At 35.1% G+C, this 17,701-nt stretch overlaps 1 protein-coding gene across 7 annotated transcripts in view; it reads right to left on the minus strand.

Annotated features, from left to right (window-relative positions):
• Positions 1 to 464: 464 nt before the first annotated feature.
• LOC130155412 (heparan sulfate glucosamine 3-O-sulfotransferase 1-like) overlaps positions 465 to 17,701 on the minus strand; it is a 61,383-nt gene continuing 44,146 nt past the window's right edge. For 2 of the 7 annotated variants that reach the window (XR_008824065.1, XR_008824063.1), the window contains exons 2-3: positions 4,435 to 7,045; positions 465 to 3,275 (exon numbers count right to left, since the gene is read on the minus strand). Coding sequence is in view for 1 of the 7 variants with exons in the window: in XM_056352607.1 (XP_056208582.1) it covers positions 5,997 to 6,926 (930 nt within the window). In the remaining 6 variants the exon portion in view is untranslated. Of the gene's footprint in view, positions 3,276 to 3,884; positions 7,046 to 11,859; positions 11,964 to 12,357; positions 12,743 to 12,763; positions 16,714 to 17,701 lie in introns of those variants that run through there. The other 5 variants (XR_008824067.1, XR_008824066.1, XR_008824068.1 and 2 more) reach the window with 5 other exon arrangements.

Raw genomic sequence — 17,701 nt, forward strand, 5'->3', positions numbered from 1 at the left:
GTCCTGTGCATTGTCCTCTCAGGCCAATCGTAATCTTTTTTAACTGTGCCATATTACGTGAACAAATGTTTACCAGAAGAGGGCCTTCAGCTCAGGTTTTGTTGCATTCTACTTGCCTTTGCCTTATTTTTTCCTATTGCAAGTTGGTTGATTCCTAATAGAACATTTATGATGGATCAAAATGTTCACATAAAAAAAAGTTAAAAATTAAAAAAATCTTAGCCAGTCTGAGTGGCAAAGGGAATGGATTCTTAATTACTGTGCTTCCCTTTCATTACTGCCACCTGATTTAAATCTCTAAGTAAATGCTTTAGAGTAGCAATGTAAGAGTTTACAGTAACATTCTTCAGAATAAGAAAAACTATGGCATAGTTGTATTCTCTAATGAAGAGAGAGAAAATACAAAGAGATCGTTAAACTATTATCAGTCCCTACATAAAAATGTTCTTCACTAAGGACTGTAATAAACAGAAGTAATATTCTTTATTCTGGCACGATAACTCTCTACTTTTATTGGAGTGTGACTCAATCCACCTTTTTATCTTGGAGGAAAAAACACAAAACCGGAGAAATGTCATTTCAGAGAAAAACTGTACCACTGGCAAAAAGTTTACATTAAGATGGTTTTCTTTAAACACTTAACTGAGAGGTTTTTGTAATGCAACTGAAAGAATATACAACGTAAAAGCATAAAATCATTTTGCATCAGAAAACAGACTTCATAGTACTTGTTACATGGAGCTAATGCATGATACTGTACATTTTACATGACATCTATTTCACCAGGAAAGTATGATTTTTGTCAGTCTGTTTTAATCTGTTGTATTTTCCCTAAGTAGCAGATTCAACTTCAAGTATTAATTTATAGTTTGCAGTTGTGTTAGTATCTTGGCTTCCAAAATTTTTCCAGGAATTGTGGTAAGCTCATATCACTGTTTATTAACCTTAAAGACATGACAATTCCTCTGTAATCACAGAATGACATTACAAAGTCTTTTTATCCACTGTTGGTTCTAAATTTTAGATTTGTGTTATAAAATATCAAAACAATTTAGTAAGTATATTGAAATGTGAAGTAATTGAAGTGGAAATTATCTGGCCATTAACTGCTGGTAATGATTAATGTGATAGGCAAATTACTACTGATTTTAATTACAATGTGTCTGTTCATTTCTACAACAAAATTCAGGCTTTTGAAGGAAATGAAGTATCAAATCCAGAAGTACAGAAAATAATAATCTATAGGAGTATAATTTTTACTGAAATAATTTAAATGTTCGTTTCCCTGCAAGGAAATGTTATTGTGAGTATTGTTACTGTGCAACTCTCACTAAGAATCAAGGTATTGAGGGGGGTGTGTGTGTGTGTCTTTTTTTTTTCTTCCCAACTGTGCTCCTACAAAGCAAAGTAATAACTCCTATTTTAGTTTTTGACCACATAAACAAGAAACTATAGGGATTATGACAATATTAAAATTATTGTCCAACTCATGAAAACATCTGAATTTACAAAGGCAATAAGCAGCCAAACTTGCTGGAACCAACCCAATTTTTAATTAATGAGCTCTTGAAATGTGCGTGAAGACTGAAAACTGTATGCAGATATGCTTCCCTACAGTAGTCAATCTAATCTTTCTTTGATGCATTTTATAGGATTATCTATTGGCTTTGTATCAAAAGGATACTGAAGGAGTTGATGTTGTGTAGCATCATACAACGACATGCATGAAGTATATGCCCTCTGTAAAGTTCTCCACAATATTGTCTATGGATATTCCAAAAAATGTCTCTACATTAACAGATATTCTTTAAGAAGAACTGTAAGTGCTCTATCAAGGCTCAGTGGTGAAAGGAAAGACCAGAAGCCAGCCCAAGGCCTTTGAGCAGCTGGATACCAAGGATACAATGGAAAAATCCACCGCTCCTCCTGGTGAAAGAATGGAGGTGAGTGCAATAGTAGAACCTCTTTGTTTTCTTCCCATTAGTGAAGTACTAGGTGCTTTTTGAGGCAAAAATCTAGCACTTAAGCTTCCCAGCACTTTGTCTTTATGTACTACAAGTAATATATGTAGCCCATATTAAAACCCCAGTAATATTACTCATCTATGTATTAAGTATGAGTGCGTTGCTTATAGTGGCAAAGGCTAAACTGATCCAGTTAGAGCTGCAGTTGCTTGACATTGCTAATTCTCAGTGACATTAGATGAAAGCAGCTATAACTTACTCATTTTAACTAAAAAGGAAAGGAACAGTATTTAAAGTTAAAGCTTAATATTTGTGGAATGCAAAACATCATCAAAGAGCTGCTCAAACCATCATAAATTCTGCTGTACTCTTACACATGACTCTATCATCTGTTTCAGATGCTCCAAAAAACCTTTGAAACAATTGCATGATCTCTTTAAGTACCCTTAACACATGAAATTAATTTCTGCAAACACCTCGAGTATCAAATAATGAAAGTCCTTTAATGAATAATCTGGAGAAGAATAGTTTATGTTTTGCTATCAATTATGGAAAATCTTAAGAGGTATTTGTAATTTCTTAAATTGAGAACTGACTTGTTAATAATGTCTTTAAACAGATCGTGAGCCTTGAGTTTTTTCAAAAATTTTACTAGTTTTGAACTCCAAGTGCCAAAAATTCAGTGCTTTTTATTTCAATATTACTAAAGTATGCCTCAGTGGATCTTCTAAGTTGATCTGATCCCCCTCCTGAGAATGAGGGAAGGAGGGTTATCTTTTGAAGATAGTAAGAATGAAGAAGGTCAAGACTGCATGAAATAATATTTTTCAGACCACAAAATGAGAAACTTATGGAAACAGTTTGTAATGTTAAATTAGTCTACTATATTTATTGAATTCTGTTATGGAGAGGTTAAGTTGCATCTTTGTAGACCATTTATTTACCAAAACAAAACTTCACATGAGGTTTGTTATTTATGTAAAACCAAACCAAAACAACCACCCCTTCTCCCAAATTATACTATGCAGAATATATTTCTTCCAGTATTAGTAAACTCTAAAATGATCATTGAACTCATCCCATCAACTCCGTCCTTCCCAAAAATGCTGAGCAAGAGTGAAGAGTGCTAGCAAATCAAGTAGATATATGCATCACTAATCCATACAGATCAGCATTCCTTGAAATGTAAATTCCACAAAGGGACCTGCATTTTTCAAAGATGTGTACAGCTTCTGCCAACTGGTGTTGCTGCATTCAACTCATTTAAAGATTAGCTGTAAACTTCAGAGAAGAAGGAGAAAGACTTGATGCCTGAAAGCATAAATAAAGACATTAGATTTTTCTTTCTTTTCTATTTCTATTTTGTTATTTTCTTTTCATAGGCTTCAGAGGAAGCCCATGAAATTGCATGTGACATATAGACAGTGAACTCTTCAATTACTGGCAACTACCTGAAACCTTTGTTAAAGTACGCATTGTTTTCAAATTAACTTCTTGCCAAAAAAACCCAAACCAACAACACAACCTTATTCTTATTTTCAGTACTATTAAATGGAATCATCATTGAGAAGAAGCAAAAGAAGAATATGGAAAGTTTTGGAATGTATGAGAAACAGAAAGCAATGCTGAAAGAAAGCCACCATCTATGATATGAACTGCAGGTATGTTGCTACCTTTAATACTGTATTTCTGAAATTAGTGGACTGGGATGAGTTTTGTTCATCATTGAGACTGCATTGGTCAGAGAGAACAGGCTCGGTTAAACAATACAGAGAATGTGGATTTCGGGCTTCCGTTATCAGATAAAAATGTTGTGCCCACAAAATGCAAAGTGTTGGTCCAATATAAAATCACCCTGCTTATTTGGAGTTCAGAATTTTTCTCAGTTAACTTTTAACCTGACAGATGACAAAGATGATATTGGAAGACTACACAGCTGTATTTATTACAGTTTGCCTATCCGGTGTCCTGGTAGAGACGATACAAAACCAGCATAAACATCCCGTTCTTAGGCTAATTTGAAAGAAATATATCTGTATTTCTGCACCTGATTCAGATCAACATTGTACTTCTGAGTAGTCCCCACATGATCAATATTAATGATGAAGAAGCCACAATCTCAGGATAGGTGGAAGAAATAAATAACCGTTTGGTCCCTTTGTAGAAATCAGATATGTAGTAAAAAAATCAGGCTTCAGAAAGATAATTTCAGAAGTTAATTATAAAATGACAAATATAATTTTCTCTCATATATACACATAGAAATAGCAGAAGAGATAAAGAATAAGATTTTTTATGTTATTTTTAACATTTTACATTTATTGAGGGAATATTTGATGAAGGCTATTTCCACATAATCTGGCTGGGTCTGATTCTGTCCACCTTTAGTGGAACACTGCTACCTGCCGAACATCTAAGTAGCCCCCACATGAAGTATTACAAGCCTAAATATTAGCGCTGCAATACATACCTTTTAGCCTGTGAAATGGAAGACTGAATCCCATGTTAGGGACATACACTCCTGTAGGCTTGAGCAGTGGCTTAGAGAGAAGGACACAGATTCAGGAACCTCACCAGGGTTAGGCGGAGATTGATGCTGCGATGCTCCGAGCAGGCTCACACAGCTGCAGCTCACCAGTGTTCTGAGAAGCTTAAAGGGATTGTGCCTGGTGAACCCTTCTACTAGGGGGTGCACCAGAGTGTCTGGATTGCAAGGTACAATGTCAAACAAGCACATCTGCACCTGTAGTTCTATCTGGCACCACATTTAACATTTCAAGTTGATTTTCTTCTTTGGTATTGATATATAACAAAATGTTTACATGAAAAAGAAGAACAATACTGTCAAAGAAAATATTAAAAACAAAAAAATGCATAATGCAGTTGTATAGTTGGATGTTTTTTATATATAATCTGAGTATGTCATACCTAGCATACTTAACACTGTGCCTGAGATATACAGTGTAACAAGATGTTTTAACTTTGAGAACATCCCAAGATCTGTATTAGAAATAACAAAATAAAAATACTCGATGCTTTGGAGGGCAAGCAATTTTTTTTTTCCCCCAGCAAGAATCAATATACCAATGGAGATAGGTAAACTAAAGCCAGGAGAGGGAGAGTTAACTAGTCACAGAATGCAAACATGATTAATATGGTAGTATTAACGGATACCTTTTCCATTCAAGAGCAAAGTGACATAATTTATATAATCAAATATTTGTACAGTTGCTGATATAAATTATTTTTTCCATTAAGGGTTTTTTTTTGTTGTTGTTGGTTTTAGTGTACAGAATAACAGTGTAAATTGAGGTTGCCTGGGATATTTTAATTTCTTTACATTCAGGAGACTCAGTTTAAGCTTCATCAAACAATTATATTCTTTGGAGATTTTTTTTTTTTTGTAAACCCAAGATGGTAAGAGTGTGGTTTAATACTAATGATATACTGATAGGGAGCTTCTAGTTCACCTATTCAAAATCACAAGTGAAACAGATTCCCTCTATTATTAATTAAGTACTTCAGTGTATTATCAGCGGATGAATTATTTATTGGAGCCACTATATATGCCCCCTGTTTTAAGATACAATTTAACTTACTGTATGAAAAATTCTAGAAATCAATGCCACTATCATTGTGTGATATAAAAAAAATACTAACAACAAAAAATACAGAACAGTTAGAATAATACCATTTCAAACATTTACATTTTCTACACTGTTCAAAGTAGTCATTTTTCCAAAACAGCTCAAATCTTGTAACATACATATCTGAAATAAGTCTGCTGAAGTTAATGTATTTGCATGATGAGAGAAAGAAGATCAGAATTTGACTCACAGTAATCATACAAATATGTGAAACTTGTTTTTCCCCAACATAAAGGGTACCATTTCCATGAGTTAGAGGTGTTATTCCAACGAAGCATATAACCAGGATGTTAAGTTCTCATAATACTGTTCTCTACAGTTTAGAAAGATCCGTTTGAAAAAGTTTGTTTCAGGCCCTTTTTAAGAAACATTGATTCCAAATGCATTAATGCCAGTCAAAGGAATGATTAACCATTCTGTAAAATTTTGCATTGTGCTCTCTGAAGTAAGAATACAGTTGCTCTAAAACAGTGCTGTTAACAAGAGGATGGGGACGCCCTTTGGATTCATGTAAACATCTCTCCCTTCCATCGCTTCTAATGCAGTAGAATCCCTTGGTTTGGTTAAAATAAAAATTAGAAGACATAATTCGGGAAGGAAGATTTAGAAATCTTTCAACTTTTTGTAATTCAGGAAGAGGGTCCTTGATTAAAGTATTGCCATCCACTATGTGAATCTGATCCAAACTGAAATGCTTAAGCCACTTTTCCATATGAACATCATATAGACTTCTCTGAATAGCTTTGTATTTGGTATTAAGTGCTCCATTCTTAATAACAATATCTTCAAAAAGCTGAACAGGCTTGTGACTTTCTACTCTGTTGTAATATACTTGGGTATAGTCAGATATAACTCTCTCAGTGGGATCCCTTAGAATAAGCAGCAGTTTAATGGAGCTATTCATGTCATGAATTCTTCCTGGAGCCTGTGGTGATGTAAAATAGCCTGGTGTTTTCTCAATTGTAATTTGATTTCCATAAGAAAACGGCATCAGACTTCTATACCAGTCTATTCCTTTCACATAATTTTCATCCCAGTCAAAGAAGTGGACTTCCGTAGCTGCTACCACAATATTAGGATGAATATCCAACATTTCCAGTAAAGCCCTTGTCCCTCCTTTACGAACTCCTATGATGATTGTCTGAGGTATTTGCCGGCTTGTGCCAGGAGGTCTCACCTGTGCCGAATAGTGTTCACTTTTATTGCTGAATAATCCTACTTGTGACTTCAGTGTTTCCAACAGTGCCCCATCCTCAACAGGAGCACCCTGAGCATGAGTCAGCAGAAGATAAGCTGACACTAGTAGGAAGGCCATGTGGAGAGGAGTAATTAGTTCAAGATAATGTTATGCTCGACTAATGAAAGAATAGGTAAGTCCCCTCTCGAGCTGGCTGGCAGAACCCGTGGTAAACACACAGCAAGTTTCTGAAGCATCTACAAAATAAAATAAGACAAGTCAGTATTCCTAAACCCATCACCAGTTAGAAACTGCACTCACAATTCAATTCACAAATTGAATCTGTGATCTCAACAGAAAATTTATACCAAAGTTATTTGTTTTCCCTGACTTTATTTCAGAAGAACCGGAAAAAACCTGCGTGCTTTTTTTCCTTAACCACAGGTGAGTAATGATGGCTACTAACCCTCCAACAGCTTTTATTTCCTTTAAGCAGAACATTATAATTGTTTACCAGATTTTAAATTCCTGACTATTATTTGCTTGCTTTGATTTCCCTAGTTCTTTTCTACATATATCATATACTTCTCTTGCCATATATACCATACCCAGTATGATATTAATAGTAATTCCAAAGCATTTTGAATGTCAGTGCCTTTCCCTTAATTTAGAATAGTATATATACTAATCTAAATAATAGCACTGGATGGTGGTGCAACCATTTGGTTTCCAGTGAGCTATGGATCATACAAAAAAAAAGTTCTATTTACCTGGACACAGAAAACAGAGCACGGATATTATTTGAAACAGATCACTAACAGATAGCAGTGATAAAAAAAAAATCAGATAAATGCAACACCTGCACTGGAACCACTATGCTTATATTGCCTGCTTCTGTGTCTGAAAAATCTTTCAGGACAAATCCTCATTGAGAGGATTCTTGGACTTTATTCCATTTCTGAGCAGTTATAACATTTAAAGATTTGTAGGATACATCTACATCCTTAACTTGATTTGTTTTCAATGCAGAGTGTGGAAACAAGCTGTTTTGCATATAGTGAAGCAGCAGTCATTTAAAAAAAACAAAACTGGTTTTGGAATCTATTTGAATTGCGGCTCATATTTTAAAGTAAAGTAGTCTCAGAAATACTACATCTGTAGCTTCTTTTTCGGTTCCACTGCCAGTGTCTCTCTTTTTCTGAATATATTGGTCACAGTACTTCACCTCTTAGAAACGACCTTAGAAAACACAGCCAATTCCCATTTGTCATGGCTCTGAGAAGCACTCAGTATTTCTATTTAAAAATTGTTTACTTTGAGGCTTACTTTACAGACTTAAACATTTAACATAACATTTTTGATAACAACTGTCTAGGCAATGCAGCAGACTCATTAAATGTATTTGCTAAATCTTATTAAAAGCTACTCCAGCTTTTTGGATATCTAGGGAATGACTCTTGTTAGCCTGAATGCACTCTAAACTCACAGATAGATAGCAAATATTAACCCTAAAATTGCCATTTAAAAATAAACTATGACCTTTAGCGAGTAAATCTGTGGAGAACATTCCCTGTTATGTCCAAGCAAGACCTAAAGGGCAACTGCTTCTTCAAAAATAGCAGGGTTTCAACCAGTAAAATGTGTGAGCATACACTTATTAAATATTGGAAAAGTCCAAGTACAAATTGGCTTTGTAATCAGAGACTGGAGAAAATACTGCTCTCCTTTACAAACCTGAGAGGAAGTTTAATTTGAAAGGTCACAAGTTTTTTTTACTAAGAACTTCTGTGTGAAATTCTATTGAAAGTTCTCAAAACCAGGGAATATAAGTGTTTCTGTGGCAATTACAGGATGGAAGAACAAATATGTTTACACCAAAACCATTTGTAGCTTTGTAGCTACATTTTTCAGATTGACTTCTTTTTTGGATGGCAAGTTTGGAAAATGCTAGCCAGTAGCCAATGATTTGGGAGCCGGGGGGCAAGGGAGCAAGGAGCAGTTAATCATTCTTTTAACCTATTCTGAAATCCACTGGGTTTTAATTTAGATTCTATTTGTCTTCATTTTTAAATTAAAATTCTTTCAGGAAGATTGGGGAATTGTTTTTGTAAACACCTTAAAATTGTTTTTAATTTATCTTTTTTTGTGCCTATACACACAGTACATTATAACGTGTATACACCTGCATACATTAGATTACACAAACTTTGAAACTAAGGCAAGACCAGCCTGAATATCTGCCAATCAAAGGATGCCTTGCAAATACCAAGGTGGAGACATATAGTTCATTATTTAATTTAAATTCTGGAAGTATCCCATCCTGAAACAGTTTTATGAACTGATTCTTGACAGTTATTTTTGGCAGATTTGGCATATTTATTTAACCAGAAAGAAAAGTATTTTGGGAGTTTTTGAGAAGAAGTATTCTTGAGACTAACTAGGTTAACAGCTTAAACAAAAAATAGAAAGGGAGAGAAGAAAGAAGGAAATTCTCTGAAATCAACTAAAACTAGTGTAAAATAAGATACAAAAGTGTTTGAGACTGGGGGCTCTGCAGTGGTATAGACAGAGGTATGCTCTTCCTAGACCTAATGACAGATAAAAAAATGTTCAAATTATTTAAAAAAATGTATTTTAAAACCCTCAACACTAATATTATTTTATCCCTAATTAAATGATAGTTATCTGGTTTCATGTACCTAAGAATCAGGTGCAAATACTGTCAAAGAAGCCTGTAACCTGAATGAGAAATCCATACTTGGAACTAAAGAAAATTGGTCTTCCAAAATATTATCAGGTTCAGATGTGATGTGAGTGTCTAAATTAATTTACCATCTGAAATCAGCAGTTCTCTATAAAACATGTAGAAAGCCAAGTAACAGAAGAGATTCTGCATTTTATATGGACCAATGTATTAGTAGCATCTTTGAAAACAATTATACTAGTTTAACCAGTTTACAATTGCGTAGTTGTTTTATATAGTGGAAATTTCTTAGATTCATTGCTAGAAGAAAACCCTACCCGGGAAACACTACCAGAAATAATCAGAATGTGCTGTAAAACTGGTGCCTAAATAGATCAGAATTGCCTTTGGGAGCAATTCCATCAGAACAACATTCCAGCTTCAGCCTAAGATATTTGATTGATTTTGATGAAGCTCTAAGATGTTAAATCCTGTGGTTAGGTTATAATTGCTATATAAATGTAAAGGTTTTAAAGATGATTTATCAAATATAATTGGAATGTTATTTGAATAATTTTTGTGTTGCATTTCTGCCTTTATGCAATTAAATGCACAGTTTTAGAAGATATGAACTGCTTTCTGTAATGAAAACAATATATTTTACATTGCTGTACTGCACACTCCTTGAATCTCAGAGTATTCCTAAGAAATTAACCCCATGATACATGATCAGAATTATAGTGCCTTATTATGGTTTTTCCCCCCCCATTATTTGGTAGTGTTGGTGTTGCTTAGTAACATAAGGAACCTCAACAGGTATGATACTTATTAAGCAGAAATGAAGTTCAGAAAGAAATTCATGCTGCAGAGAGGACTAATTAGGTAGATACTACCTTGGGCTTTTGTTCGTTTTACTTTTTTAAAACCTTAGACTAGATTGAAGAAGCTCAGATGCTGGCTGAAAAATCATTTTAATATTGCAGAAATGTTCTAAAGACCCTTAACTGCTGCATTCTACTGTAAAAAAACCCACCTTCTAAGCAGCTTATGATTTATCTTGCTTTGGGGTAAAGTACATCATAGGGTAAACCTAACTGGATTATCATTACTAATTTATAATATTATTAATTTCTAATAATACTTTCCGCTGCCTGTAATGCTTTTCATTGGAGAATTTCACAGCACTTTGTGTTAATGATCTATGTACACCCTATTAAGGTACCATTCTCACCTTACAGGAAATTGCAACTGACCAACCTATAGATCCAGTCCAGCAGTGCAAATGCTTTGGAAAGTCAGGGTTAATGTGATCTGCTCAAGGTCATATAACAGGTTTATAGTCCAACCAAGAATAAAAGCCTCAGGGCTTCCAATTCCCATTCCAACTTTGTGCCATTTCATGGCAGCCACTCACATCTCTTACGGTAAAAAAAAATGCTTGGGTTACATGCTAAACTAAAAAGCAAAGACTCCTCAATGCTTCAGCATAAGATTAGAGTATTTTGTGGAACAGGAAGATTCTTCCTACTTGCTCACCCCTGCAAATTGAAACAAAGTATGAACTCAGGATTTTGTTGTTTCAAGGTATTTATGCAGAAATACTTCTGTCCACTACTGAAAACTACAACAATGGGAAGTGGTCAGACCAAGTACAACAAAACACAAATTTGTCTTTATTTTTAAAAATGTGTTTGGATTTAAAAAAGTGTACTGCTTTTCCTGTTTATTCCTATTATATATCAATTCATCCCAACACTGAGATCAACCATTGAGAAGAGTATAATTCAAAGATTTTAAGGCTTACTGGCACTCAAATCTGTACCAGCTCAATTTTATCTCTATAATCAAGTACATCTCTAACGCTGACAATATAAAAGAACCATATAAATAGAAATAGCAGCCTAACTGTATTCATAACCAAAGCTCATGCAAGGTGAACTTTTTCAGGAATTTTTTAAAAGAAAATCACACTTTGATGACAGTTATGCCAGTGCAAAGTATCCATATACAGACTGCCTTTACGTAAAAAATAATTCTAAATAACACCGCCGCCACCACAATTCTAAAAGTTTTCAAGTATCTGAAATTAGGTTGTTTTTTTTTCCTTTGGTAAAAGTAGAGCTAGTTACATAGCATAATAAATGCAAATCTGCTCTCAGTATGACTTATACCTTTTTGAAAAACAGGCACATGAATAATCCAGTGCATATGGGACATGTTGCTTAATACAATCCAATATCAATTTGTTCAAATCCAATAAAGTAATGACTAGTTCTATTAATTCTAAGCATTAAATGTTAGAAGTAATACAACATCAAAAGTCCTCTTCATAATACCTTAATTCTGCTTTGTAGAATAGTTTGTGAAATAATGGACATTGAAAAATACCTGGCACATGTCCAACATTTGAACAAAAATGTATCCTCTTTAGTATGAAGTAAAAAGAAACAAAATTCAGCTGCTTCTATCTGTACAGGTCAGAAACACCTAGACTGAGTTAAGGAGACAATGAGAACACATTTATGAGTGTGAAAAATACTTAAAATTTTGAAAAGTTTCCTACATAGAAACAATTGTGAGTAGACCTTAATTTTGTTAGAAGCAGTGCAATTACTTCAGGTTTACGTTAGAATGAGATCAATTAGAAATAGGTGCAATTGAATATGTTTAGAGCTGTGTCCTAAAAGTTCCAGTGAGGTCAGATTCAGAAGAATCCCAAATTAACTATTCCATGAAACTAAAGACTGTGTGAAAAGACAGTTATCCCAGCACATGATAACCTTTTATCTTCAGATAGGGCATGAAACTATTCTGCTAGACATTTACTCTACATTCTGTTACCAGATTAAGTGTAATAACTAAATAACACTCCCGTGATGTCATTACCGGGCTTTATCAAAGTCTGTTAGGAGAGGTTAGGCAGTCTTCATGAATGAATATGCACAGATCGGACATGAAGAATACTTTCCACCAGTGATTGTGAAAAATGTCAGATGCAAACTGGAGAAAGCAAGAAAGGTTGAGTGTGAGTAAAATATGACATGGCATTTTGTAACAGAGCTTCAGTCTGAGCTCCAGTGGTGTCTGGTTATACAAGGAGCAGAGGACTAAGAAAATATGAAAAGGACCGCAGATCCCAGAGTCAAACAAACATCGCAGCAGTTTGTATTGCTCGTGAAGAACATTAACATTCTTGTATGCACTTAAGAATTTTGTTTGCTTTCATTTTCCTAAAACTATGGACATATTTTTAATAGGGAGATGTACTAAGAATTTTTAAATGAGGCACTACCTAAAAGGCATGATCCCACAGACTGTTCCAATATTCTGTCTTGCTGTCACAACCACTCTTCTGGAAATGAAAGAATCTAGATGTGTCTCTTGAAGCATCAATATAAAAACATATGTTATCCCAAAGAAATACAAAGACATTAACATTTTAAAGTCCTAATATCAGCAGTGACTTTATTTGAATGAACCTTTGCTAATGACATTGCAGCTTTATAACAGCCAACAGTTACTACATTACAGAAATAAAAAAAGGAATAAAAAAGAAAGTAGCAATTTGGTGAGTAAAGATAGGAGCTACAAAGTAATGGCAATTGGCTGCAGGCTTCCCTTCTACCAGGTACACAGACTATAACAGATAAAAACGAAAGCTAAGAAAGGTGAGCATAAACTATAAACACATTAAATCATTGACAGGTGATATTAGTAGATATGAGTTTTGAAAAAACTTTGCTCCCCTAAGGCTAGCATTACATTTTCTAATTCCCTTTTCTGATAACTCAAGATAGAAAATTCCCTGATGATAATATGACTGCAAATATATAGCAGTACCTTATATGCAGTAATATATACATTATAACTACACTAATACATTTCTGAGCTAAATAAGCCTTCTACAGCTGTAGCCTGCACAGTTATGTTTTACGTTATCTTTGAAAAATACCACATTCAAACCATCCACATAAAACTTACTGAATTACAATTTCATAAAGACCCTTAATATGTTTAGTCCATAACGGCAGGTACATTCTAAGCATACCTCTAAAAAGACATAAAATCTTTTTCTGTTCTTATTAAAATGTAAAGCATAGATAGTGGTCAGATTAATAAAGATGACAAGGCCAGTTTTGTATGTCTAATCACTCTGTATATCACACCGGCATATTTCAAATGGAATCACATTATTATTTAGTTGAATTAAACTTACACCTCTAATTGTTAATTATGCATCAGGACTAAAGTAACTGAAGTAACAAAGATGCCACGCCAGGTCTTCAGCCAAATAAGCAGTAACTGTGTAATTACAAAGATACAAGGTGTAATGATGTGTGGCTGATAACTGGCTCTTGTTTTATTTCTACAGAGCTTACTAAGGTAAAACTTCAACCTCTCTCCCTCTGGTATAATTAATTTAATATTATTCATTTGCCCACACTCATTGTCATAAATAACACCTTAATACTCACTGATGTTTAAGAATTAAAATTAGATTTTGCTGCAGAGGGTTTATGAGACCTGTCTTTCAAAGGGAAAGATTCCTCAGAGTGTCAGAGATGGCAACAGAAGCGTTCAGTAGGGATGACGACAAGTTAGTGCTCTGTTGTACAAAACAGCAAACTCCCACAGAAGATCCACGTCAGACAGGTGACCCTAGAACCGTTACGCTGTCTTATAAGAAGCAGAGCTTCCTGACATTCAAAAACCCCCAAACCATAAACCCCTGATTGAACTGGTGGGTACTCGAAAGCATTACAGCTTCAAGGACTCCAAAAAAGGGAAGACTTTGTCTCACAGAAGAGTTCTGGGCAGAACTTGCCAATATTAAACCTTATGCTCTCAGCACTGTCCTATTGCAGGGTGAGAGCAGTCCAGGCAGAGCTCACCAGACATTGGCAGCTGCATGGGGAGCGACCTAAGACAGCCAGGAGTGACACGTGATGAGCTGGCCTGGAAGAGAAGCCACGACGCATTAGTCTTACAGGCAAAGAGGCTCCTCTGTCCCCCACCTTGAATGCTCTCACACAGTTAAGGACTTCAGCCAAGTCTGCAGAGCCAAGGTCAGTACCTTACTCTCTGCTTATAATATCTTTTTGGAGAACTTTTCCAAGGCTTTGGCATTAGTCTCTGGGAAGTAGTTACATGATGTTGACTGATAAATACTGCTGTATTGGGTCTTATATAATTGCTGTATATACCCACTGTACAAAGTATGAAATAAATTGATCCTTCCCTCGGTAGTAAGTCCTACTATCCAACAGTCAGCAGATTGGAGACCTTCTAATGTCAAATTGAGACACTAAGAGAAGGAGCCAACTTCTTGGCTCAGGAATATACTGAAAAGCATCGCTGTAAAAAGTGAGCTGAGAATTCATCCACAGTAAAACAAAGCAGTTGAAAGGCCCATCAGAGTTCAAATGATCTGGCCTTATAAAGGATGACTGAACAAAGTTTAGGAAGTACTTCATTACTGCATGCAGCCAAAGAGCATATTTATTTTTCTGACTACAGCTACTTCTTAAGTATTTGATATTTTTGGTAGTTTCTAGTTAAGCCAAGATTGTGAAAAGTACTGCGAAGAAAAATAGAAAAGAGCTCAGGAGCAATTTTTTTTTTTTTTTTTAAAGAGTGACTATAAAACAGGATGTGAGGGAATATAGAGATATTGGAAACATAAATCATCTAGACAACTGATTTAAAGCTGAAAATCTAATTTTGAAACTTTGGGTACTAGCATAGGCCCTGATAAGAGAAAAGATCAAGATAACGATCAGAGACAAAAGACCTGAGTATGCTTGTTTGATGCAATAACAGGATTTGTAAACTAAGAAACCTGCCTAGTCTACACTGAGTTTAGGTATGCTGAGAGACTTTGGCATCAAAGAATCCAAAATTACATTAAAAAAACCTCCTCATAGTCTACCTTTCCTCAAAGTAAATAAACATGCAGAACTTGAAGTCAGAGACCACACAGAGCAACCGCCTATCAATCCTTAAAGCTGATTAACACAGAAAGTAGTGAAAAGGCAAAATTCTGTCTTACGCTGGTAAACAAATCCTTGCTGCAAAGGTAAATATAGTATCACGATACAGAACAGGTAAACACGTTAGAAAAGAAACAAATAGACAATACTCTTGTTGAATTAAAACTCAATACCTTCAATACATATCCATTATTGAGTTACATGCATGTTCAACCCAGCAGGCAGCTGCAGAGACACAGGGATGAAAATTGAGGAAACATTTGAAAATACCTAATAACCAGAGTATGACACAGAAAATAGGTGTGCCAAACTCACGCCTCTTTCACACTGTTCCTTAGGCTAAAACTGAGAGTCAAAGATGACAGTCTGAAAACATGGAGTAAATAGAAGACAGTTTATTTTCTGGATATCATAGAAAAGCAGAAATCAGATTCTTTGTTCTTTATCAGATCTGTTCCCACCGCCAAAGTGGTATGTTAAACTACAGTAAAAGAATACTCATTATTGAAAAATCTGAGAGCAGATAGCTAATACCAAACACTTCTTATGCATATCTCCAGGATTTTGGAGATTTAGTAAGGGTCCTTGCACTTCTTAGTTAGGAATGACAGAACTTAAGAGTAAGTTTCTCCACAGTTCCAATCTTTCAAACCTTGATGTACAGCCTGAACCTGTAGACGTGTCAGTAGTCCAACCAAAGATATACATACACATGTCAAAACCTCTTAAACTTCAGCAGAAAACAAAGCAACTCCCTCTCCAGCCAGTTATTGTGACAACTTCCCTGTGCAAAACCAATCTCTGAATCTACAAGTTTAAGGTCACCCCACAAAACCCACCTTCTGTGGTTGTGCTTTACATCTGAAAACCCAGGGGAAAAATACCTGCAGTAGCACTGCATCAAATAGCATGGTTAATTCAAGCAGAATGTGTTCCTTGCCATACAGCATCGCTTCTCCCCCATAGCTCAGTGCTACTTTGCACCCAGATAAGCCTTCTGCACTATTCATTTAATACTGCTTCACTTCAAATCAGTTACAACTTCTCAGAAAGGCTTCCTGATGGCTGAGAGTGCCTTAAGCAATTCTTCGGAACCTTTAAGCTCTGACAATTTTCACCTAGGTCTTTAAGGTAAAATCATATTTAGGAGCCATCACATACATTCAGGATCTGGACTTTAAGACTTTAAATTTGTGAGACTTGTGACAAAAGAGTCACAAACCCTGACTAGGAGGAGCCACAACAGATGTGGTTGGAGCATGGTATGATTCCCTCCTAGCTTAAAATATTGTGTTTGCTGGCTATGATGCTAAAATTTGCAATTAGTACTTTTTTTATTTCAAATTGTAGTATCAATCTGGAAAACATCTGTTGCACCTAGAAATCCTATAAGGAGAAATATATTAAAAGGTCATTAAGTATGAATGGTGTTATCAGTATTCTGGTAGTTGGCAAGGTGCTAGAAACTCCTGTAACAGAGGAGAAAGAGGCAGCAGTAGGGAGGGGTTCTGATATGTTTTCATAATTAATTGCATATTAATTAGAGCAATAAAGCATTAGAATGTTCAAAGTCATTCTCTTACCAGTGGGTAGGCTGTATGGGATATGTCCTTTGTTTGTAAAACCCCTAATTTCAGCTACTCAAAAAGATACAGTAAGACAGCAGACTGGTCTTATATTGCCACGATGGGACATTTCCCCAAGGATCAATATTAACATGACATAAAGGCAAAAGGTACTTTCACTATCTTGCATTCTCCCTTTCCCTCTCAATTTCCTTCCCTCCCAAATAAAAAAGACAAGAAAACAAAGCACTAAATTTTGTTATTTCAGTTCCAGACTGGCAAAAGGCCTTTACTTTCTGTAGGAGCAGGTAATCAGTTTTGTGATCTATTGTTGCCATTGTCTAGCCACAATTAATTTTTTTTCCTTACTATATAGTTTACAGCCATACATTCTATATTATTTTTTCTCAGGAAATTTAAAAAAGAAAAGTTGATTATCAGTCATCATTTCTTCTCTCTTTTACCTGTTCTCCATTACCACTAAAGCACTGTTATATAAAGTAAGGATGTAGGTGTTGTGTATTTTATTTTTAAAACCATCACATACAGTCTTGTGCATCCTGATCCTTGTTTCTCTTGCCTCATAAACACACTCAGAAGTCCCTATGCATGGTGCAATGAAAAAAAAAAAAAATTAGCTCACTGTACATTTTACTTCTGCGTACATGATTTTTT

This window comes from Falco biarmicus, chromosome 9, assembly GCF_023638135.1.
Source record: "Falco biarmicus isolate bFalBia1 chromosome 9, bFalBia1.pri, whole genome shotgun sequence".
NCBI lineage: Eukaryota > Metazoa > Chordata > Aves > Falconiformes > Falconidae > Falco > Falco biarmicus.